Source organism: Podarcis melisellensis (genome assembly GCF_964234715.1).
Source record: "Podarcis melisellensis genome assembly, chromosome: 4".
Lineage (NCBI taxonomy): Eukaryota > Metazoa > Chordata > Lepidosauria > Squamata > Lacertidae > Podarcis > Podarcis melisellensis.
The window spans coordinates 81,788,967-81,812,626 of NC_138531.1; the positions used below are offsets into that span (position 1 = coordinate 81,788,967).

Here is a 23,660-nt window from a genome sequence, read left to right on the forward strand (position 1 = left end):
TAGCGGGCGGCGAGGGCAGCCCGCCAATCCGCAGTCGGCGCCATCCGCTGCAGCCAATCAGGGCAGCTTTCGGGAGAAGCGGCCAATGCGAGGCAGGTTCCGGGAAGGAGCCAGTCAGAGAAGGGGGCGGGAACTCTTCCTTCGGTGTTCCGTTTCCATCCCGTGAGGCGGATGTGAGGAGGTTTCCATGGAAACCGATAGCTCTATGAGGTGTCGGCGTGCCCGTTTGGCCGACTGGGACAATTTTTGAACTTTTTAATTTTTTAAAAAAGGAACCCTTCTGCCAACCTGAATAAAATATTGTGTGTGTTATCACTGTGGAAAATCTAATATTTTTTTTTAATGAATAAAATATTGTGGGGGCCCAGCTAAGCCCCGCCCCGCATAATCAATGGTATTATGCAGTGCAACACACACTATTTGAATGGGAATGCCCATCAACTTTGTGGGGGCCTGATCCCCTCAAATATTTTACTGTTGGGGGTCCATGGCACCTAGGTGTTGGCTCCTATGCCTCTGCATGTAATGTAGTTAAGTCGATACAGCGTGAGACCCTAAATATCAGGGTTGTGGGTTCTAGACGCACGTAGGGCAAAAAAGGTTCCTTCATTGTAGGGGGCTGAACTAGATAACCCTCGGGGACCCTCTACAATTATATATATGAGGCTTTTGAATGAAACCAAACCCAAGTGGATGTCCCCCGAGGGAGCAGTGTTGTAGCAGAATGACATCCGGTGGGATGGAGGAATCAGTGTAGGAGTCAAGGTGGGAGTGAAGTTGAAAAACGAACCTACAGAGAAACAGGGCGAACCCAGTGTTTGTTAAAACAATCTTGGTGCCTTATATGACATTTATATTTGTTTTAGCTCTGGTTTAGTATTAGGCTCCCCCCCTTCATTGTACTAATATGTGTTTGTGGAGAAGTAGTATTTATAAAGTAATTGGGACCAGTAGGCGAGGCTTTTAATACAATTAAACATGGCATCCAGCCATGTCTTAGTGGGATAGGCCTTGGAGGCAGTGGTATCACTATGAATTAAAAGCAGCAAGGAAAGGAGTCTAGTTCAAATGAAGGTTATCACCGATATTTCTTCATATATTTCCTAAAGAATGATGCAAACCTGACCACCAAACCATGTTAATTTGCAGCTAAGTGTTGAATCTAAAAATGCCCATCCACAAACATCCTCTTCCGCCTGCATATTTATTTAATATTTTATTCTTACACAAGAAGGTCTTGCATCTCTTCGTTGGACTGTACTGCATTTTGCACAATTAACCTATAGAGAAAGTGTCTATACTTTGTAGGGTCTTATTTATGGCTAACACACATGACCTTTTCTGAAGTGTGGGACTATAGGAACATATGCACTGGACCATTTCCCTTTTCCCCATTCCAGCATTGCTTTTCCTAGCTGAATCTTCACAAAAACAAAGTAGCAAATAAATTCCCATGATTTGCAGGTAGAAAAGAAGGCTGGATAGTTACTGAGCAGCTTAGCGTAGTTTATTTTCATCAGGTGCAATTATATTTGAAAAATTATCAGAATGGTTATTTACACAGAAAAAATATTTGTAGCTGGGTAGATGTATTGATTTAGTTCAGAAAATAACTGTTGGACTAATGTGTCTATAATGATTACTTATTAATTTTTAAAGAGACAGTGTTTACAAATCCAAACTAAATGCAAACTATCCCAATACATTCTTACATCCACTCTGATAGCACTTTCTTTATCAGCTTATGGCTGAAGGAACCTTTTTCTGCTTTATACTTAGCTACCATGTTGCCTTCATACTTTTGCCAGCATTAACTACCAGAGGCAATAAGATTCGGGAACATTTTCATTGAATCCGTTACACTGATGGAAACCTGTTTAAAAAAATAAATACTACGCAGTCAATCTCCAAACAGTTTCCATTCCCACAAATTTGTTTAAGCTTCTGCCCCACTATTTGCTTGTCAATCTTTATATTTCACTTCCCCATAACTACCAGGTTCATCAGCTAAACTTTTGACATGAATAGTACTGAGCCTCCTGGTCAGAATATCTCCTAAAACACAAAACAATCATTTTGTAAAACAAAATGAACCCCAACCCAAAATGAATACTGAGAAAACAGGTCATAATATTTACTGTATACTATTTTTTTGGTGTTTTATATTCTTGGTTACAATCTGGAGTATCAAAGTTCCATGATCAAATACATAGATAGAAAACCAGAAACTTAATCAGATAAAATCAACATATTATGATTAGAGACAAGCAAATAGATGACGATGCCATATTTCTGTTAGTCTGACTAGATATGAGGTGGGGAAACAACAGGGATGCCAATCCCAATCTCTTCAATATGCAGCAGCTTCTTCGTGGCAAAATCCCAGTCTTTCCCCAGATCAAGACGCTGGCAAATTGCTGGAAATTCTCGTTCAGTTCTCCTTGCCCACTCAACTGCTTTCTTTACAGGTTCAAATGCCCTGAGAACAGCGGAGAAAGGAATGAATGAAATGACCGTGTCGAAATGAAACAGCAACTTGACCATAGCGTCAAGAGGGAAAAGACTTGTTCTGCTGCCCATAGAGGACAGGACTCTATCTCATGGGCCCTGTGACTACAATTGCATAGATTCTGGCTCCACATTAGGAAAAAACCTATTAACAGACCAGTCTGAAAATGGAACCAATTGCCTAGTTGGCAGATTTTCCTTGGCAGAGGTTTTCAATTAGAGTTTGGATGCTCTAGCTCTAGATTCTTCACATCAAGGAGGGGGTTGAACTAGATGGCCTTGAAGACTCCCACCAACTTTACCAATTCTTCCTTCATTAAAACAAAGAGGGCATCTGAAATCAACATTGTACAGATTTGTACGCATGAAGGGCCATGGGCTCGGTGGTAGCAAAACACATGCCTTGCATGCAAAAGATCCCAGGTTTGATTCCTCACATCTCCAAATACAGCTGGAAAAGATTTCTGACAAACCCTGAAAAGCTCCTTATCAATCAGCTTAGAAAATACTGAGCTAGATGGGCCAATGATCTGATCTGTGTAAGGCAGCTACTGACATTCCTAAGCCTCTTTTATTCCAGTGAAACAAAAGAAAAAAAATTCCTTCCAGTAGCACCTTAGAGACCAACTAAGTTTGCTATTGGTATGAGCTTTCGTGTGCATGCACACTTCTTCAGATACGCACAAAAGCTCATACCAATAACAAACTTAGTTGGTCTCTAAGGTGCTACTGGAAGGAACTTTTTTATTTTGTTTCGACTACGGCTACCTACCTGTAACTTATTCCAGTGAGATTTATGTGGAGGTTTCCAATGGATTGCGAGTACCCTTAACATAGCTATACCACAAACTGATTACAACAAACTGTAATTCAGGAAAACCTAAGGAAAAAAAACTTGCTACAGCCCCCCCAACGATACAGGGGATGGGTATCTGTTGTGGGTTGGTGTCATTCATTCTCAGAAAGCAAGAACATTCTGTGTTGCTGTTATCTGTGAGAAGCTAGTTTCCAGAAGCTGCTAGCTTGGACAGCTACAAGGTCAAAGAAGGAGGTAATCTGGGCATGTGCAGTTTCCGGGGAATGATGGTGAGAACTCTTTTAAGGAGTCTGATCTTAGCCATCAACCTGGCTGGATGTAATGAGACCTCTGCCTGGAGAGGCAGAAGCAACGAACTCTTTGTAAATAGTGTTTGTAACCTTCATGCTTTTTATGACTGGCGGTAAAACTACTTTTCTGTCTGAAGCTGGAAATCTGTGATATCTTTGTGTCTTCTCTCTCTGAGCTCAGCCTGGGTATCCTTCACCCTGGAAAGCTACGTTTCTCTGCTAATTGGGCCAGCTATGTGGGAAGCTATGCCGCTGGTCCCATTTTGAAGTTTTTACAACGGCATCCACCCAGGTAGAAGGTTTATCTCTAAAGTTAGCATTTGAAATGGATTTAGTTACAGACTGGGTGGTTAGAACCTCAGACTCTTGATGAACTTAGCCTTCTCCTAATGTTGGACTTGGTCAGTCCTCTTTTCCAAAGACTAAAGTTTCATATTAAACAAGTTATTATTATTTGAAATTCAAGTTACTGTTTGAGCTGCTCTCAGATGTCACCCACTTGGAGTCTCATATCCTGAAACTTCCCCCTGAATATGTGTTTTACAGCCAGAGGAGGGCAAATGGCAAATGGAGTACCAACCTGCCTGCCCTCAGCCAGTCATCACCTTTCCTGCTTTACTTAAAGGCAGTCAGAGTGGCTCTGTCGCTGGTGCAGGATACATTTCTGGTCTCCCTGACTTCCACCTACAAGTCTCAATGGTCCCCAGCCCCCTGTGTTTACAACCTCAGTTTGCTTTGACTCAAGGAAGTCCTACTACTACGGATTAATGCCTACAACTGATTTAAACGCTTTAGCTTTTAGAGAAGAGTTGCCTGAAATGTTAAGTCTGCTTACAAAACATACCATGATGGGGGAGAGTCATTCAGTGTTGTTAAAGATCTGAAGACGAGGCCTTCCAGTTGCTTGAAACGTATAACCTGTAGCACCAGAAGTGTAGCAATCAACCGCAACAGCTTCTCTTTTCCTTTGGGGCCTGGATGAATAGAAACAAGCAGTAGCATTTAACTGTCTATGTTTCATATTGAAGAATTAATTCTTAAAAGTACTCCTAACTAAAGTGTTAGTGCTGTTGTCAAGCAGACTGGAGGTACCCTGAATATCTAAAACTTGAGTATCAAAAGATTATTCCCCTAAGAGTGCATGGATTCCCTCTGTCAGTTTGCATTTCTTAGTACAGAAAGTATTGATCTGATGTGTAGAGATATTTCCTATTCTAATTAATTCAAGAGGATTCTGGAAGCTTCTCTGGGTGAAAGAAACAAGCAGAAAATTCATATTTGGGTTATTCCTTCAGAGCAGCTGAGTACAGCTGGCTTAAACTGGCTCTGTTATCTCTTTCAGTCAAGGTCATGCTGAATATACTGTAATAACAAGGCCAGAAGGAGCCTGGGTTTCTCTTTCTATCTCTCTTCCTTCTGGTGTGGCGTTCTGTACATAATATGCTTAGTGTGGAGGTTTAGTCTTATTATAAGTCATTGTAAGTTTAAGTTAAGTCTGCTGCAACTGGATTTCTTATGGACAGTGCCAATCCTAATCCTGAATGTATTGGATTTGTGACCATTATGCTCATTTGACTTCAGTAGCAGTAAAGTTCTGCTGGATGAAATATAATTGCCTCTGGTCTATTTTTGGGGAATCACGCAACATGTTTAAGTTTTTACTCTGCCAACCAAACATTGGGAGTTCTGCTCTGGATCGTATTGAGTAGAATTCCATGAGACCCTCACTCCCAAATCCATTCCATTGAGCTTTTATTATAGCTGTAAATAGTATTTGTGAAAACCAGAATATCTAATTATATTAAAAAATAATTTGATTCCCACTGGATCATTTACTGTTGTTGAGTGGCAGCCCACAGTTTGCTCATCTTGACCTGCTGCAGAAGCGGAAAGAAGTCTGTATACAGCCATAAAGCAAACAACAGCAATAACCTTTTTCTTTTTTGTTTATGAGAACTTTTGTAGGACAGTTGTGAGTGTGCCAGCATGCCACAAACACCACTCTGGGTAGCTGTATAAATACTATGCCTAGGTTCCACTGAAATCAATAGGCTTTAAGTTAGTCATTACCGACTTTTCACAATGCTTCCAGTGGGAATAAGCATTTCAGAAGTTCGAGTACACTGTATAAAGGAAGTAAAATGGGATTTACCAAGTGAATTAATTCCCTTTTTTGCAAGTGAAACGTTGACAAAATAATCCACATCGAAATCCAGAAGAGTCCCAAGCTCTGGGATCAGCTGCCAAAAACCATCCTGGAAAACACATTAATAGAAAATAAAATGGGGGAAGAGGAGAATTGTTGTGTGAAAGCTATTATTTTCTTTTTTTTAAGGAAAATAAACACATGTAATGAATGGCTCTATAAAAAAAGAAAGCAGGCAGCCTCTTCAACACAGGTGAGGCACAAATGGGCAAAAAAGGTAAGTTTTCTCATGTAACAGAAGTGGAAAATTTGTCTTCTGGATAGGGCTGCATTTCCCTGGGGGTAATCTGTTTAAGGCTGCACGCCAAGAGTGGGCAGGGCCAGAACCAGAAATGGGGTGGGATGCCCCTTTTCTGTTTTCGCTTTCTCCCTGTTTTTGCCTTTCTTTCCATCTGCATGAAATTAGGCCAAATATTGTGTGCAGCCCCCAGGGTTTAGGTTGCCCGCCTCAGTCATTAACATAGGAAGAGACCCAAAGTTTCCTCCCTGGTTATACTTTGTGTTTTCTGTGAGATCTTACTCTGGATTTCTTTCCTTTTTTCTATGCTATGTTTCATTTTCATTTTAATGTCTAATTTGCTTGACGCCCGAAGAACCTGTGTATTGAGGCATCTAGGATATGCAAATACATAAATAAAATTCTGCTTCGTTTAGGAATTTCTATACCACCCCATCAATGGTATCCTCTCTGGGCAGCTCACAAATGTAAATCAATAAAATATAAAGATAATCATAAAGCTGCAACAACAAACTCTATTTGTAAAATGTCCCTTCCCCACAGTATCAGAGGGATAGGCCCTCTGTTTCTGCAAAATAATGGTAGAGTCATGGGCGTAACCAGGATTGGGGGGGGGCAGGACTTTTGTTAGGGTGGCAGAACCGACGTGATTGGTCAGTTAGTTAAGTACTTCTATTGTTTGACTTTATCTGGGGGGGCAACTGCCCCCTTTGCTCCTCCTGGCTACACCCAAGGGCAGTGGCGTAGCGTGGGGGTGCAGGGGGGGCCGGCCACACCGGGCGCAACATCTGGGGGTTAGGGTTAGGGGGCGCAAATCCACGGGTTAGGGGACGCAAATCCACAGGTTAGGGGGTGCAAATCCACGGGTTAGGGGGTGCAAATCCACGGGTTAGGGGGCGCAAATCCACGGGTTAGGGGGTGCAAATCCACGGGTTAGGGGGCGCAAATCCACAGGTTAGGGGGTGCGAATTACTTGCCTTGCCCCGGGTGCTGACAACCCACGCTACGCCACTGCCCAAGGGTGAGCTCCATTTGTCTGTCCCCCCCTTCTTTTCTTGCAACAGTTAGAGAAAAAAAGAAGGTGCATACCTGATTCTGGAGTTTAAAGAGTTGAGGCCAGGATACAACCCTTAGCGGCTTCTGTGCAGGAAATGATTGGCGCCTTTTCATTTTGTGCATCTCCAGGAGAGTATCCTTTAAAGAGAGAGACAGACAACAGTGTAGAGTGAAAAGTATCCCCCAGAGCTTGTCCTCAAGGGATGTGAAGAATCACAACCTAACCCAGCACATCTAGAAGCCCTGCTCTCTAAGGGTAGGTGCTCCATCAAAAATAGTAGTATAGGCTAGAGAAGCAATAAGAACAGATAAGCATACACACACATACACACACAAAATCACCCAACCTTCACCAGAATGTCCCAGGGTGGATTACAATTAACATACAGTTTTAAAAATAGTTAAAGACATCTTACCCCCTGCAAGCTATAGTGCATCTTGTGAGAAGCCCCAGAGGTTTCCTTTGAGCACTGCATTTCTGGCACTCTGCGAAGAGGGCTGACCGACTCCCGTGCACTTCCTTGCTTAAGAGGAGCAAACACTCTTTTAGGTGGAAGCGCTGGAAGTGGAAACGGATCCTTCTGTTGAAGCATATCAAATTTCCTCAAGCTAAAGCTTTGGGGGATTGCCTGTGAATCAAACGAACCACTTGCGGGTGATCCAAAAGTAGAACCAAACGGACCAGTTGCAGGTGATCCAAAAATAGAACCAAACGGACCAGTTGCAGGTGATCCCGAAGCCAACATGTTGAGGCTGCCTCTAGGCAGAGGAGGTGGTGGAGCAGCAGCGGTGCTTATCGGAGCTTGGGGAATTGCCTGTGAACCCAAACTGGGTCTGGAAGTAGAACCAAACAGACCAGCTGCAGATGACCCAAAAGCCAACGTGTTGGGGATGCCTCCAGTCAGAGGCGGCAGTGGTGAAGCAGTGCTTATCGGAGCTTGGGGGACTGCTTGTGAACCAAACTGAGCAGCTGCAGGTAATCCAAAAGCAGGTGAGCCAAAAGCAGAACCGAACAGACCAGTTGCAGGTGATCCAAACTTGTGGATGTTCCCATATAGAGGACTAGGAGGCGGTGGAGGAAGGGCGCTTATCGGAGCACTATTTTGGATTCCAAAACCGAAGCCTAAGGAGCTACCCTCAAGCTTGCTGCCAGCAATAGGAGGAGAAGGCACCTATGGGGTAAAAGTTGTTATTTTAGACTCAGATTTGGTTCACACACATTCTGCTTTTCCTACATTAACTACCACAGCCTTGAAAAATCTGCTTCTGAAACCCCTCACACAAAACTCTTGTAATGTTAAGGTATGCCTCCCACCAAGTTGTACAACTGATTTTAAAAAAAAACCCAGAATGTCTGCCTTGGGAGAACTTCCTCAAAGGACCTTTGGATTGTTGCGAGATTGCCGTCTAATGGGACTGCCTGGCAGCAGGGGTGTCTAACCAGTGGCTATGAGATGTCAGTAGACTCCAACTCCCACCACCCAGCATGGTAAACAGTCAAAAATGATGGGACTTGTAGCACAGCAACATCCAAGCCAGCCTTGCCTTGGAGTATTCCCCGATCATAACTTGGGATTTAACAGAAGAATGTTAGCATTTCCTAGTGGTTCAGCATCTTTACAAGAGTGAATTGTGAGAAGATAGTTTCTTAATCCTTCTTGAACGTTTGGGGTGGGAAAAGCAACCATTGCTTGGAAACGGGAGCACACCCAACAGTGTGTGTGTGTGTGTGTGTGTGTGTGTGTGTGTGTGTGTCTTTATGCATAACGGAAAGTTTTGCAAGGGGAAGAAGCAGAGTTAGCTGTGATCTGAAGGCAATTGGTGGTATTTCCCTCTGGGAACTGGATGCGAAGGAGTAGATAAGCTGCATGGCAGAAGAGCATATACCAGTTGTGTGCTCCACTTCTATATTTGTAAACAATCCAAATATTACAAAAATGCTGTAGGTATTCAAATAGCACGGCTGCCCCTGGAATTTCTCGCTGCTTGGGAAAGCAGTGGGCATTCCACATATGATCAGACTAGGAGGCTTTCAGAATTACCCGCAAATCAGAACTGGGTTTGGGACGAGATACGTCAGCTAACGGCAATGCAGCTGCCGAACAGTAAGGGGAGAGAAATCGGGAGATTCTGTTTGTTGTTAAGTTTACTGGAGACGAAATCTCATCTGGTAATTCAGACCTGATGTCAGGTATGGAAGTATCACTCAACTATGAAGAAAAATCCATTCATTTAGACTCAAATATGGTTCACACACGTTATAAGGGATGCGGGTGGTGCTGTGGTCTAAACCACTGAGCCTCTTGTGCTTGCCGATCAGAAGGTTGGCGGTTTGAATCTGCACAATGGGGTGAGCTCCTGTTGCTCTGTCCCAGCTCCTGCTTACCTAGCCGTTCGAAAGCGCGCGAGTGAGCATAGATAAATAGATACCGCTGCAGCGGGAAGGTAAACGCCGTTTCCATGTGCTCTGGCTTCCGCCATGGCCCTCCATTCTGCCAGAAGCAGTTTAGTCATGCTGGCCACATGACCTGGAAAGCTGTCTGTGGACAAACGCTGACACTCTCAGCCTGAAAGCAAGATTAGCGCCGCAACCCCATAGTCGCCTTTGACTAGACTTAACTGTCCAGTGGTTCTTTAACTTTAACTAATGACACATGTTATGTTTTCCCTAAATTATCATTCAACACCCTTGAAAATCTGTTTCTGAATCCCCTCAGTGTTTAGATGTGCCTCCCACTGAGTCACACAAGTAGTCAAAAAGTTCCTCAGAATTTTTGTCTGAAGAGAACTTCCTTAGAGGAATTTTAGAAACGCACACCAAATAATGTTAACATTTCTTGGAAGTTCAGCCCAGCCAGTGGATGTGTCTTTTCTGAGAGCGCATTGTGAGGAAACAGTTTCTTGATCACCTTGGAATGTTTGAGATGGAGAAGCTCTCTCTCTCTCTCTCTGTGTGTGTGTGTGTGTGTGTGTGTGTGTGTGTGTGTGTGTGCGTAAAGGAAAAAGGGAAGCAGCTTTTGGTATCTTTCTCTGGGGACTGGATGTGAAGGAGTGGATTGTCTGTGTGGCAGGCATACACATGCTGGTTTCCTGTGTTTTGGCTCTACTATATGTGTAAACAAACCAAGTATTACAAAAGTATTCTAAATGCCCAGTGCTCTCTTCCTCCAAAAAAAGACACCTGTGTGAAGTAGTACTGACCCAGGAGAAGCGGTATGCTCTTAGCATACGTCCCGGCTAGGCAGCTTTGGGGATTACCTTCAAGTCAGAACTGAGAAGACAACTGCTCATGCCACCTGCCGGCGTGTCACCTGTAAATTCCTCCAGCAGTGACATACTCAAATTCTCTGCCTCAGTAAGTGGAACTGCCTTCTTAGGTTGCTTCTTAAGAAATGACATCCGCAGTGGAGGAGCAGCTGACATATCTCTGCTCTCATCTTGAAATGCTTCAGGCATATGGTCAGCCATGGAAACCACAGACTTCTGCGGAGTAAAATTTATTCTTTTAGTCTCACAGCTGGGAAAACACACATTGTTTTTATATATCATTATTCACAATGCTTATAGAATCCCACCCCCCAATTCTACGTTATAATGTATTCATGCATATGTTCTTCAGTGTAAATTACTTACTGTTTGGTGACAAGCAACTAATAGGTTTAACAACAAGAACAGTAATCTATGATCTGTCGGACAGAAACCTCCTTAAGAGGATTTATTCTGGAAATATAAACTGTAGGCATCAAGCATTAAAAATCATTTTTACTTTAAAGGGAAAAAAACTATACTAGATCTGTAGTCAACCTAAACTGTAAATAATATAATCTGGGACTAAGCACTGAGTACTTTTATTGCTTTAATGCAAGTGCCACAGGAAGTTACTGATTCGTTAATTGATCCCATTCACCAAAGTTACTTCTAAGTAAACACGAATGGATCACAACAATGGAGGAAGGCACTGTCGGATAATTAAGCTCTATACCAGAGCTTCCCAAACTTGGATCTCCAGCTGTTTTGGGACTACCTAGCAAGACTCAGTAGTCAGGGATGATGGGAACTGTAGTCTAAAAACAGCTGGAGACCTGAGTTTGAGAAACTCTGCTCTATACTGTGCTGTGTAAAGCTACCATTTTAATTCAAGCTGACTTAGTGAAAACCTTACTTCTGGGCTAGCATGGATAAAATCTGTGTTTCCCCCCCAGAAATAACTACATCCTCACATGTATTTGTCTTCGCTGATACAGATAGGCTTCTTAGGAAACAGAGGCAGCTCCTATGTTCCAAATAGTTGTGTCTACAACTTATGATTAACTGAAGCTTGCGAGTGTTTTCATGACACAGGTTTAACTGAAAAGTTTCATCTTGGAAAAAATGCTTTCTAGAAGTGAATCAATGAGGCCTTTGAGTTATGTTAGATTAGTTCTTAATCTTCTCTAATGAATACCAAGATTGTATCAATTATTACACTTATTAAAAGGGATTTTAATACTGAGTTCAATGGGACTCAAAGGTCAGAATGTATAAGACTCCATCCTTAAACTTGTGCAATGAATTTAAAAAAATCTCAAAGTGTGCAACAGCTCTAATTAAAATGGCTGACCAATAAACTGCTTCGTGTTTTTTCTTGTATTTTTTGCACCAATGTACCTCAAGTTCCCCTACCATTTTTCTCCTTTTCTTTTTCGTTTTCTCCACAAATTCTATTTCTTCCTTCTCAATAGCCACTTCTTCATAAACTCCAAGATCTTCTGCTAAATGAAAGCCAAGCATCGGCTATATATGGGTGGTGACAGGTGGGGTGGTAGAATAGAAGAAAGCATAATTAGTAATGATTATTGTACTAGTAATAATAAAACATGTCAGGAGTATAGTTGGGATCAAGACTGTGATACACAGAGGTTTTTTTTTAAAAAAAAACAACTCCCCCCCCCCCTTGCCATATCCCTGACAAAAAAAAATGCCCTCAAATGTCAGTACAGTGGTACCTTGGTTCTCAAACATAATCTGTTCTGGGAGTCCATTCGACTCCCGAAACCGTTCAAAAACCACGACATGGCTTCTGATTGGCTGCAGGAGTTTCCTGCAGTCAAGCGGAAGCCAGGTCAGACATTTGGCTTCCGAAAAATGTTTGCAATCCGGAACACTTACTTCCGGGTTTGCGGGAGCCTATTTGTTCGGGAGCCAAGCCGTTTGACAACCAAGGTACAACTGTAAAAGGTTTCCTCCCCGAGCAAACAGCAATTTCTTGGGAGTGGGGGCACAATTCCTCCCACAGTGTGTCCCCTTCCCCACCTTTGAAGAGAGTTGTGGGGGATGAAGAGCTCTTAGAATTTGAAATGCAGAACCGTGTCTTCAACCCAGCCAATGTAGAGCAACCTATATATTTTGGATCATAACTTTCATCATCCCTGACCACTGGCCATGCTGACTGGGGCAGATGGGAGTTGAGAGTTCAAAACACCTGGAGGGCACCACATTGGCTACCACTGTTTTAATTTCACTAAATTACATTCCAGTGTCTCAGTGTTCAAGACATTTGCAAAGGAAGATAAACAAAGGCAGAATAGGCAAATTAAACGGAACACTTCAGTTCACTAAGTTAGTAAGAGGGAACTGACCCATCAGATGCGCCTTCCCCACTGAAGTATAGCTCTTGTTTTCGTCTAATGAAATGTCAAGGTTGTATCGAAGTATAATTACACTTATTAATATGGATTTTAGTACTGAGTTCAATGCAATTCACAGGTCAGGACACGTAAGAGTCCAACCTTAACCTCATACCATTAAGCAAAGGCAACAACCTTAATTAAAATGGCTGGCCAACATACAGTGCGGTTTCAAGTATTTTATCTTTTTGTCAACATACTTCACGGTCTATTACCTCCTCCTCAAGGCCTACTCCCTCCTCCTCAACGATGGAGGCTCTTGATGACTGGAACAAACACACACACACATATATATAGAGGTGGTGGGGAATGAGATAAAATAGGGAAGAAAGCAAAATTAGTAATAATGAAAAGTGCATTTTACCATGCCAAGGACCACAGACCACTTCATGAGATGCATAAAGTGGAATGCATGAAGGGAGAAGAGGACCAGAAAGTGTTGGATACATACAAAACGGCAAGGAGCCGTCTGTTCTTTTGACTGATATTCCATGTAGGGTAAGATGTCTACATCCTTCTTGGCTACAAGTTCCAAAACATCCAGAGTATCAGCAGTCTGGTCTTCATTTGTATCCTGAATATGGGGGAATAAAAAGCACCACAAAAATAAGTATTAAAAAGCAGGGTTATAAATTATGTAAAATAATGTGCATGCTTCAAGATACAAAAATGAACACTGGAATTAATCTGAACTGGGATGGGGAAGTCCTAAGAAAAACATAGAAGCTTTAAGCCAGAGGTGGGGAACCTGTATACCTGAAGGAGCGTCTCCACTCCCATCGTTCAGCCTGGACATTGAGGTCCAGCTCTGAGGGCCTTCTGGCAGTTCCCTCACTGTGAGAAGTGAAGTTATAGGGAACCAGGCAGAGGGCCTTCTTGGTAGCGGTGCCTGCCCTGTGGAATGCCCTCCCACCAGATGTCAAGGAAATAAACAACTATCTGACTTTTAGAAGACATCTGAAGGCAGCCCTGTTTAGGGAAGTTTTAAATGTTTGATTCTATTTTAAATATTCTGTTGGGAGATGTCCAGAGTGGCTGGGGAAACCCAGCCAGATGGGTGGGGTATAAATATGTTGTTGTTGCTATTGTTGTTGATGATGAACTACCATACCTAACCATTGGCTATGCTGGATGAGCCTGGTGGACGTTGGAGTCTAACAACATCTAGAGGGCCGCAGGTTAGTAACCCCTGCTTTAAGCAGATTCAGCATGTTCTCCATCATGTGCTGCTCTGCTTGGCTATAGGAAGCCCCCTCAGGCAATGTTTTCCTCAGTTTGCATTGGTCCATGGGTAACCCAGAGTGGAGCTCCTTTCAGGTGAAGGATGCCTCCTCACCCCACAGATGATGCAACATGCAAATTTGGTGTTTCACACTCAGGCATTAATGATGTGAGCAGTCCCTCTGTGCAATGGGATGGAGCAGCCAGTTTATTATGTTACATCATCATCATCATTTATTTATACCCTGCCCAGCCACTCTGGGCGGTTCCCAACAGAATACTACAAACATGATAAAGCATCAAATATTAAAAACTTTCCTAAACAGGGCTGCCTTCAGGGCTGCCCACCACACCTTTGACACACCATGTGTTGCTGAACTATGGTTCCCATCAGCCACAGCAAGCATGGCCAATGGGAAGGGATGATGGGAGTTGTAGTTTAACAACATCTGGAGGGCCAAAGGTTTCCCACACCTGTGTTACATCAGCTGGCCTGCCCCAATTTTGCAATGCGTCCAAGCCATGAGATTAACAGTTACGCTACTTTGAACAATTGTTCAATGGCGAAATAATCATCTCAGTCAACAAGTAAAACTGGGTAACCAAGTACACTCCCCTGCTTGTTCTCCAAAATGGAGACCAGTTGAAAATGCAATGCATTTTACAGCTGTTCTGAGGAAAACAATGCCAAGGGAGAGAGGGAAAGAGGGGTAAGCAGAGAAGCAGAAGGAAGAATAGAACAAAGATAAAGCTGTTTTGAAAAAAAAGGAAGAAAATAAGTGAAGGTGAAAAACAAGTGAAATAGCATCTTTAGATTCCAGGGAGAAAAATAGTATTTAGACTAGACACGAAGGTTTTCAAGAGATGAGATGAAAGAAAAGCACTGATTCTGGGGAAGGCTTGAAGAGGATCTGGGTGGAGTCTCCTGAGCAGGAGTATAAAAGGATTCATGGATTACATGACCCAAGTGGTAAAAGGATACAACCCATCTTTGGGTGCTTCTTCTTCCCAGCATCTTCTATACTTCTGGTGCTCGGTAATAATAAATTCAGTGATTAATATTAGGTCAATAAGAGAACTTGCCGATCAGAAGGTCGGCGGTTCAAATCCCTGCAACAGGGTGAGCTCCTGTTGCTCAGTCCCAGTTCCTGCCAACCTATCAGTTCAAAAGCATGCCAGTGCAAGTAGATAAATAGGTACCGCTCCGGTGGGAAGGTAAGTGGCATTTCCGTGCGCTGCTCTGGTTCGCCAGAAGTGGCTTAGTCATGCTGGGCGCATGACCCAGAAGCTGTACGCCGGCTCCCTCGACCAATAAAGCGAGATGAGCGTCGCAACCTCAGAGTCGTCCGCGACTGGACCTAACAGTCAGGGGTCCCTTTACCTTTACCTTTACGAGAACTGATGAAGTATGAACGGTGGGCCCAAGGGTTAAGTGACAGCTCATGCATACAAAATACCTCAGTGAACACACGTACCCTTTTCTCAATTGCCACAAAACTTGTAAACTGGGTCACAATGGAGTTCTTCAGACTGAGCTCAATGATTTGGGACTTCAACAGCTGCTTCTTCATCTAAATAGGTAAGACACAGGCAGATTGTTATTTCAAAACAACACAGTTAGCTGTAATCAAAGCAGGTGAAGTATAGGGCTGAAAACAGTGAAGAGATGCTTCTCCGAATGGTGAATCAAATACCGTATTTTTTCGCCCCATAGGGCACACCGGCCCATAGGGCGCACCTAGTTTTTTTTGGGGGGGGAAATAAAGAAAAACGTGTTCGTGCAGCTCTCCCACGCCTTGCAGAGAGCCGCGCGAAGCCCAGGGGGCACTGAGCTCAGCGCGCCCCAGGCTTCTGGGTGCAGGCAGCTCTCCGCAAGCCGTGGGAAAGCTGTGCGAAGTCGCGCAGCTCTCCCACGGCTTGCGGATAGCTTCCTGAAGCCTGGAGAGCGAGAGGGGTTGGTGCGCACCGACCCCTCTCGCTCTCCAGGCTTCAGCGAAAGCCTGCATTCACCCCATAGGACGCACACACATTTCCCCTTCATTTTTGGAGGGGGAAAAGTGCGTCCTATAGGGTGAAAAATACGGTAAGCGTTGGCAAACCACTCCCACAATAATAAGGTCAGTATGGCTACATTGTGGCTGCTGAAAAGAAAAGCTGGCTACAAAAGCTGTGAGGTTTTATATTTGAGGGCATCTGTCTTGCTCCACATACAATGACCCCTAGTCCCCTCCCTGTCAGAAAGGGATTCCTTCCCTCCCCAAAGTGTAACTGAAAACAATGCCACATACTAATGCATTTATTCTTGCCCAGGGGCCAAAACAGGAGCAGGGATTTCAGATCCTGGGCAGAGCAATCGTATAACCACATGGCACTGGGACCCCACATATTGTTGGAACTTCAGATATGCCCATCTGAATCCATAGTACTGTACTGCTTTGACACATCATGGCTACGGATGTAAAAAGGCAGCAATTTCTATTCCAGCCAGTATCCACCACAATCAGTGCTGTCTCTGTTCCACTGCAGTTCCGTTTCCGTCAAATACTACGCTATTTGTCTTGCTATCCATTATTTAACGCAAGTTATGTAGGTTACAGATACGCAACTATTTTTATCAACTTGCACAATAATCTTTTCAAAGTAAATCTTATATTCTTTAGAACTGATATTTTTGTAATGTGCAGGTTTGTGTAGGTTTCATCAATTACAGTGCAATTCTATACACGCCTCTTCAGAAATAAGCCACGCTGCGTTCAATGGGATACGTATAATGTATATGATTGCGGCCCTAACCTCCTACAACTCATCAAAAGTCATATCTAAATGAGCCGCAGCTGTAACTAAAATGGCTGGCCAATAAATTGTTACATGTTTTTCATTTTACTTTTTTTTGGCAACGTACCTCATGTTCTGTTTCATCTTCATCAAGAATCCCTTGTTCATAATCTCGAATGAAGGCTCTTGCTGCAAGTTTGTGCAACATCTATACAGATTGGGCAGTGGGGAAGGAGGCGGGGGGGGGGGGAGAGAGAACCAAGAATTAGTAGCAGTAACAAAATACAGTATGTATATACAAAAAAACAAGTTTTTAAAATAATTATTACAATTTAAGCAACATTTAGGCTCCAATCCCATATGCACTTACCAGATACTTAGACCCACTGACCTAAAAGGAAGTTATGAGTAGACATTTATAGGATTACTACGCTCAGTCAGGATCAATACCATGATACATTGGGAAGGGTTTTATTTTTTTAAGGAAAAAAACCCTTTTCCTCCTGTGCCAAAATTGCCCACAGGGGTCAATTGCAGTTTCCCTCCCAGAGCAAACGGCAGCTTTTGGGGGAGGGGCACAATTTATCCAACATTTCAGAGGGGAGACCTGATTAGATGACTTTGATTGGACAAACACACCTGTTTCTACCACCTGCAATAATATTTATCTATCTATCTAGATAGGGACGCGGGTAGCGCTGTGGGTTAAACCACAGAGCCTAGGACTCGCCGATCAGAAGGTTGGCAGTTTGAATCCCCGCGATGGGGTGAGCTCCCGTTGCTCGGTCCCTGCTCCTGCCAACCTAGCAGTTCGAAAGCACGTCAAAGTGCAAGTAGATAAATAGGTACCGCTCCGGCGGGAAGGTAAATGGTGTTTCCGTGCACTGCTCTGGTTCGTCATAAGCAGCTTAGTCATGCTGGCCACATGACCCGGAAGCTGTACGCCGGGTCCCTCGGCCAATAAAGCGAGATGAGCGTCGCAATCCCAGAGTCGGTCACAACTGGACCTAATATTCAGGGCTCCCTTTACCTTTTTATCTATCTAGATGGCAGGATAGGGGTGTGTGAGAAGGAAGGCGGGTTGCACAACAGCAGCAGCCATGCATGGGAGTGAGGAGGGATAAACACTGAGAGGGGGAAAGTGGTGGTTTAAAACAACAGCTTCTGAATCCCCTATTCCGACTTATTTTAGACCCTGATGTAGCTTATGAGAGAAGCATGAGCTCACCGTGCCTGTTGTCTTCTGCAGCTCGGTTGTGGACACCACAGTCTGCAGCTCTTTGTCGTCTATTAGTGCATTTAAAGTGGCCTGAAAGAAAGAAGAACAAGCAGAAATATTCCTTTTATTTTAATTAAATATGCTGAATATTCATATGCTACGGTGTTACTTTTTCATGCAAGTACGGTGACATAAATACAGCGTGCAGCACGATTGTTTAGTATCTCATAAAATGAATTACTCTTGTAGGTCTTAAGGACCACCTGACCCCCTTATACCCCTCCCCAATCACTGAGCCCCATGGCTCCAAAAGCTGGGCATTCAGTGTTGCAGGTCCAAGACTCTAGAACTCCCTCCTAGCCGAGATTAGACAGGCACCCTCAGGCACTAACACTTTCCTGTTCCCACAGGTGCTTAATGTTTGGGTTTCTGCTTGGTTTTAGGATGGCGATTCATAGTTTTATTCTTCATACGGTTTGTTTTTAGGCACACCACTTAGAAATGCTAATGATTCAGCGGCATACAGTGTGTGTTGGCATCCGTCTGCCTTGGGAGACAATGGAGGAGAGTGCCTTTGGAGGTGGAGCCAAACTGTTGGAAGGTTACAGAGCCTGCTGTGGCTGTAGAGACCGATAGGGGAGAGACATGTTTTGTTGCAGCTGGGGAAGATGAAGGAGATGCCTTAAATAACTAAATAATACATGCTGCATGTAATATATAAATGGTGGTTGCTAAAATGGGCATATTTGTCCAGCTGTGAATTTAAGACTTAATGGTCTTGCGGGGGGGGAAAGGGGAGTGTCCTTTTTAGATGATAATGTATCACCTGCATAAGCATGTGATGAATGGCCTCTTGGAAGAGTCTGTTGCAACTCTACAATTCTACTCTAAAATATGGCTGAGCCGCTCAGCTGTGTTTGAGGTGCCTCCTGTTCGTGCCAAGTGGACAACTGCCCCAAAGTCGTGCCTTACAGCACAGCTGCATTTCTCATGCTTATTACTGCTATAGTATTGTTTTGCCTGCTCCACAATTCTTAGCAAAGTCATTTTCACTTCAGCAGAAAGGGAACGTTCTGGATCTACTCTTCAGCTTGTTTGTCGTTCTTGCATTTCTCCACTCTCACTTAAACTTTCCATGTGTGCCATTAGATGGGGGGGGGGGGAATTCCAAAGCACTTGCATGGAGCTAAAAGTATTTGGCAGTTGCTTGTACTACACAAAGTGGTGAGATTAGGTTGGCGACAAGCTTACCTTATTTTTCGCCCTACAGGACGCACTTTCCCCCCTCCAAAAATGAAGGGGAAATCTGGGTGCGTCCTATGGGGTGAATGCAGGCATTCGCTGAAGCCTGGAGAGCGAGAGGGGTCGGTGCGCACCGACTCATCTCGCTCTCCATGCTTCAGGAAGACATCCGCAGCCTAGACAGCCCTGCGGGAGTTCCCGCAGGGCTGTCTAGGCTACGGATAGCAGGCTGCTTCCCGGAGCACCGGGCGCGCTGAAAGCAGAGCGCCTGGTGATTCGGGAACACATCCGCAGCCTAGGCAACCCTGCGGGAGGTCCCGCAGGCCTGTCTAGGCTGCGGATAGCAGCCTGCCGCCCGGCGCGAGGGGCGCCCTGAAGCAGAGCGCCCTTCATGCCGGGCAGGCATCCGCAGCGTGGGGAGCTCTGCAGGAGTTCCCCGCAGGGCTCCCCACGCTGCGGGTAGCAGCCTGCCGCCCGGGGCACCCTGAAGCAGAGCGCCCCGCGTGCCAGGCAGACATCAGCCAGCCCCACAAGCTCAGGGGACAGCAGGGAGGCACAGTGCCGCCATCCCGCTGTTCCTCGACCTGGTTCGGTTTCCCCGACCTGGTTTTTTGGGGGATATAAAGGGGGAAAAATTCCTTTATTTCCCCCCAAAAAAACTAGGTGCGTCCTATGGGACGGAGCGTCCTATGGGACGAAAAATACGGTATTTACCTGAGTACAGTGAGAGATGAATCCATAGATCAGAAGTCGGTCGTGATTGAAGAGAGACTGTATCTGAGCAGGTGCGTACATTAGCTCAGGTGCATCAAAATCAAACTGCTGCCATTTGATGGAAATGGCATTGCACCCCAAAGAAGACATTCTTGACGTCTGACTCTTCATCTGGATGCAGAGAAGGAAACAGAAAATTATTATTTGTTGCTTTCGTACAGGGTAAAAAAAAAAGGACACGAGAATTATACAGCTACGCAGAAGGTTTTTTGTATGACACTTCATCAGGCAGACAGGGGGCAGGCATATATTCACCTGAAATGCATGGCCTTTTGCCTTCCCTGTGCCTGAACCCACCCCCAACCCATCCAAAATAAAAACTCCTATTCATGAAGCTGCCACCTGTGTGTGTCCACTCATCTGCATATGTGCAATTGCTGCCTCAAATGTTCACACCATTCTTAAGCACAAAATGAACGTGGCTTTCGTTTCCTAGCCAGATTGAGGTTGAGAAAGAATGCATTAAACAGCATAATTTGTCAATAAACAAGAGGCTTGTGGATTGTTTCTAATGTCATGTGAATGGGGGTCCAAAAATTAGCAGTGGGAGTGCACTGGGTGCGGAGTAAGTAGCAATGTGGAGATACTCTGTCACTGGAATACAGATGCACTCCATCCTGTTTCTCTGTGGGGTAGCAATCTTAGCAAACTTTCCACGTATAAGCTGTTCTCTAAGAATCAAAAAGAAATGGGCAGGGTACTTCTAGACTGGTTCACAGACAGCAATGCACGTTGAAGCATTTGATATACCACAAACACAGGGACATTGGCATCTTATCTGAGCATGAAGTGCCTCAACAAGATTTCATATATTTTCCACATAAGCCACAGGTTCCCTCATCTCAACATCGCAGTAAAGCAAAAAAATGAAAGCCTCCCCCAAATATTCCCACAGAGCATAGGTGCCAGGTCCCAGAGGCCCTGTGTGCCATGGCTCCCACAACATTTTAAGTGAGCGGGCCGGGAACCTGCAAAGTTTGGCGCAGCCGCATGTACACGCACCCCAGCATGCGAGCTACATCATCACGCCCCCCGGTGTGTACCCACTACATCATTGCACCCAGATAGGGATGTGTGATGACGTAGCACACGTGTGGCAGGGGCATGATGATGTAGTGCACACACTACACTGCCCCCCCCCCCGGTAAGGACACATGGCCCTGGGCACCCGCAGTAGTGGGGGGCAAGACAGCGCCACTGCCACAGAGGAAGCTTACGAAAGCAATCTCACAAAAGGAGCTGGCCCCTCTGTGACTACAGAAAAAAGATATTAAAATATACTTGCCTTTCTCTCCCAGTTGTATTTGGATTTTGCATCAAAATATTCAAAGGCTCCAGCTCCATACTGGGCTAAAGATCTCAGCATGTGACGATTTGCTGCGGGACTAATGCAATTTGTAAAGGTTTAAGTAAATGGCCAGTTTGAATGAGATGTGGAATTTAAAAGGGTGGGGAAACTGCAGGAAAATATCAGCCTGAAGAGACAACACTGAATATTTTGCTTAGTATATCCTGGACATTGGAAGCAACTAACTCCCTGCTTGCACTGGGTTGCGTTCTGGGTCATTGCATGCATTGGCGGAGCAAGTGTAAACCTGCCCTGTACTGCCCCCTTCCAGGGCCAGAAACAGTGTGCGCGTCAGCCATCGCACATGCCTTGGTCCCACTCAAAATGGTTGTTCCCTCTACTTCAATTGAACCACATACCTTAAATAAGAAACCTTTGTCCTGCTTCTACTTGTAGCAGAAAGCTGGGCAAAGCTAGCCAAGAGATTTGGGAGGGCAGATAGCTCAGTAGCCGAGGACATACTTTGTGTGTATAAGGAACAAGTATGAAGATCACAGGTTCAGTCAAGCTAAGCTACCGTTGCTGCTCCTGGCTCGTAGTGTGCTCCACACCTGCACTCCCTGCCTTGCTCTGAGAAACGGAGGGGTCCTTCCTCAGAAAGAGGCAAGTCTGGGGGGAGTGGCTCTGGAGGGAGCCTGCACCTCCATCACTCTTCCGGAGTAGTTGGATATCTTTTAAAATTATTAATGGAAATCCCTTTAAACCCAAGTTGTATTTAAAATACTCTAAGGCCTAAGATGCAAATTCACCCCCCCCCAGCCCCTGCCAATAGCCTCATTTTGCCTACCTAATGAGTAGGTTATTTTGCCTAATGAGTAGGTCTGTCTCCACTCAAAAGGATCTCAAGGAAAACAGATGGTCGGAATGAACAATACTGAGCTAGATAAACCAAGACTTTGACTTAGGATATGAAAGCTTCATATTTTAGCTTCTAAGGGTGAGGGGGGGTTTCCAAATAGTGCACTTGCACGCCCCTCAGGTACAACCTGGTTTCTCCCCACAACTTTACACTGCCAAGTGCTGCGGTGACAAACCATATTATCAATTTGCTTACATTATTGTCCCTTTATCGTAACATTGATACAAAATGCAATTATGATCCCAGATAATTATCCTTTACAGAAGAGAGCTCAAGGACACACATTATTTAAAATATGTGCAAACATTATAATAACAATAATAAAAAATCAGATACCTGACTACTGGCCTGAGCGCTACTGATGCCCCAAGTCTGCCAACCAAAGCAAATGACTCACTCTACCACCCGAAAAGCCTGGCATATTAAATACACTTTGTAATTTTCCCAGAGCACAAAACAAAGTGTTCAGTCAATTTGGACCTACCCCACTCCGCATGTGAATATTCTAGTGTGGTGTGTATTTTTCTTCAAAATCTGCAAGGTCGTGCCTTTGTTCTGAATATGTCCATCAGATATAAGAAGAATGTTGCGCCTGCTTTTAGAAGGGTACAGCAAACTCAGGTAATGCAAAACCTTCCATATATCGGAATTCCCCATTGAAGCTGTGGCAGACTAAGAAGGAGGAAGGTAACAAGAAAGGGTAATTTAAAAAAAAGGTATTTATTTTCTAGTTGCAAAATTGTACACATATAAATCATAAAACATGACATGACATGACTAACGAAAAATTGGGCACTAGGGGTGGATAAAATACTAAACATTTTATTTTACAGTACATAATAAGGAGGCGGTTACAGTAAACCAGCAAAATGAGTTCACCAGTAAGTCAACTTGGAAAATACAAAGTGATATGCGTGAGCTAATGAGTAGTGCCTGCTTTTCTATGCCATATTGCAATATATGTTGTGGGTATTTCTTGTCCATTTATATATATATATATATATATATATATATATATATATATATATATGCTTTCGTAGATTTTCACGGGTACAGGAATGCAGGTTTTGGTGTCCTCGGGTGTCTTCCCGTGTAAAAGTTGGGGTGTCTATGCGACGTTTCGACGAGGTCTCACTTGTCATCTTCAGGCTGGTGCTTTCGGCTTCTTGTTACTGGAACAGAGCAGGATCTCAGTGTTTTAGTTCCTATAAATACTGTTGAGGGGGTGTGGTGTATAGCCTCCAATGTTCTGGGCAGAGAGGAAGTTCCCAGGCTAGTGTGCCTTTTCTTCTTTTGTTCCTTAATTACTTGAGGGATATCTTGAGTGATTTCTTGAGTGATATCCTGAGTACCACTTAGGTGGGTCATTAGGTGTGGATTAGTTGCTAAAGTCTTTGTGTCTTGACCTCTTGAACTTTGTGAAGAGTTTTTCTGAGAAGAT

General features: G+C 44.1%; 1 protein-coding gene across 1 annotated transcript in view; it reads right to left on the reverse strand.

Moving 5' to 3' along the window:
- Window positions 1-1,485: 1,485 nt before the first annotated feature.
- PARP4 (poly(ADP-ribose) polymerase family member 4) overlaps window positions 1,486-23,660 on the reverse strand; it is a 52,051-nt gene continuing 29,876 nt past the window's right edge. Inside the window, 15 exon segments of the mRNA XM_081910243.1 lie at window positions 1,486-2,479; window positions 4,460-4,589; window positions 5,768-5,870; window positions 7,149-7,253; window positions 7,532-8,287; window positions 10,374-10,598; window positions 11,778-11,888; window positions 12,982-13,119; window positions 13,122-13,355; window positions 15,478-15,573; window positions 16,905-16,985; window positions 18,006-18,086; window positions 19,953-20,123; window positions 21,298-21,397; window positions 22,704-22,891. Coding sequence (XP_081766369.1) covers window positions 2,305-2,479; window positions 4,460-4,589; window positions 5,768-5,870; window positions 7,149-7,253; window positions 7,532-8,287; window positions 10,374-10,598; window positions 11,778-11,888; window positions 12,982-13,119; window positions 13,122-13,355; window positions 15,478-15,573; window positions 16,905-16,985; window positions 18,006-18,086; window positions 19,953-20,123; window positions 21,298-21,397; window positions 22,704-22,891 — 2,694 coding nt within the window. The 3' untranslated portion in view covers window positions 1,486-2,304.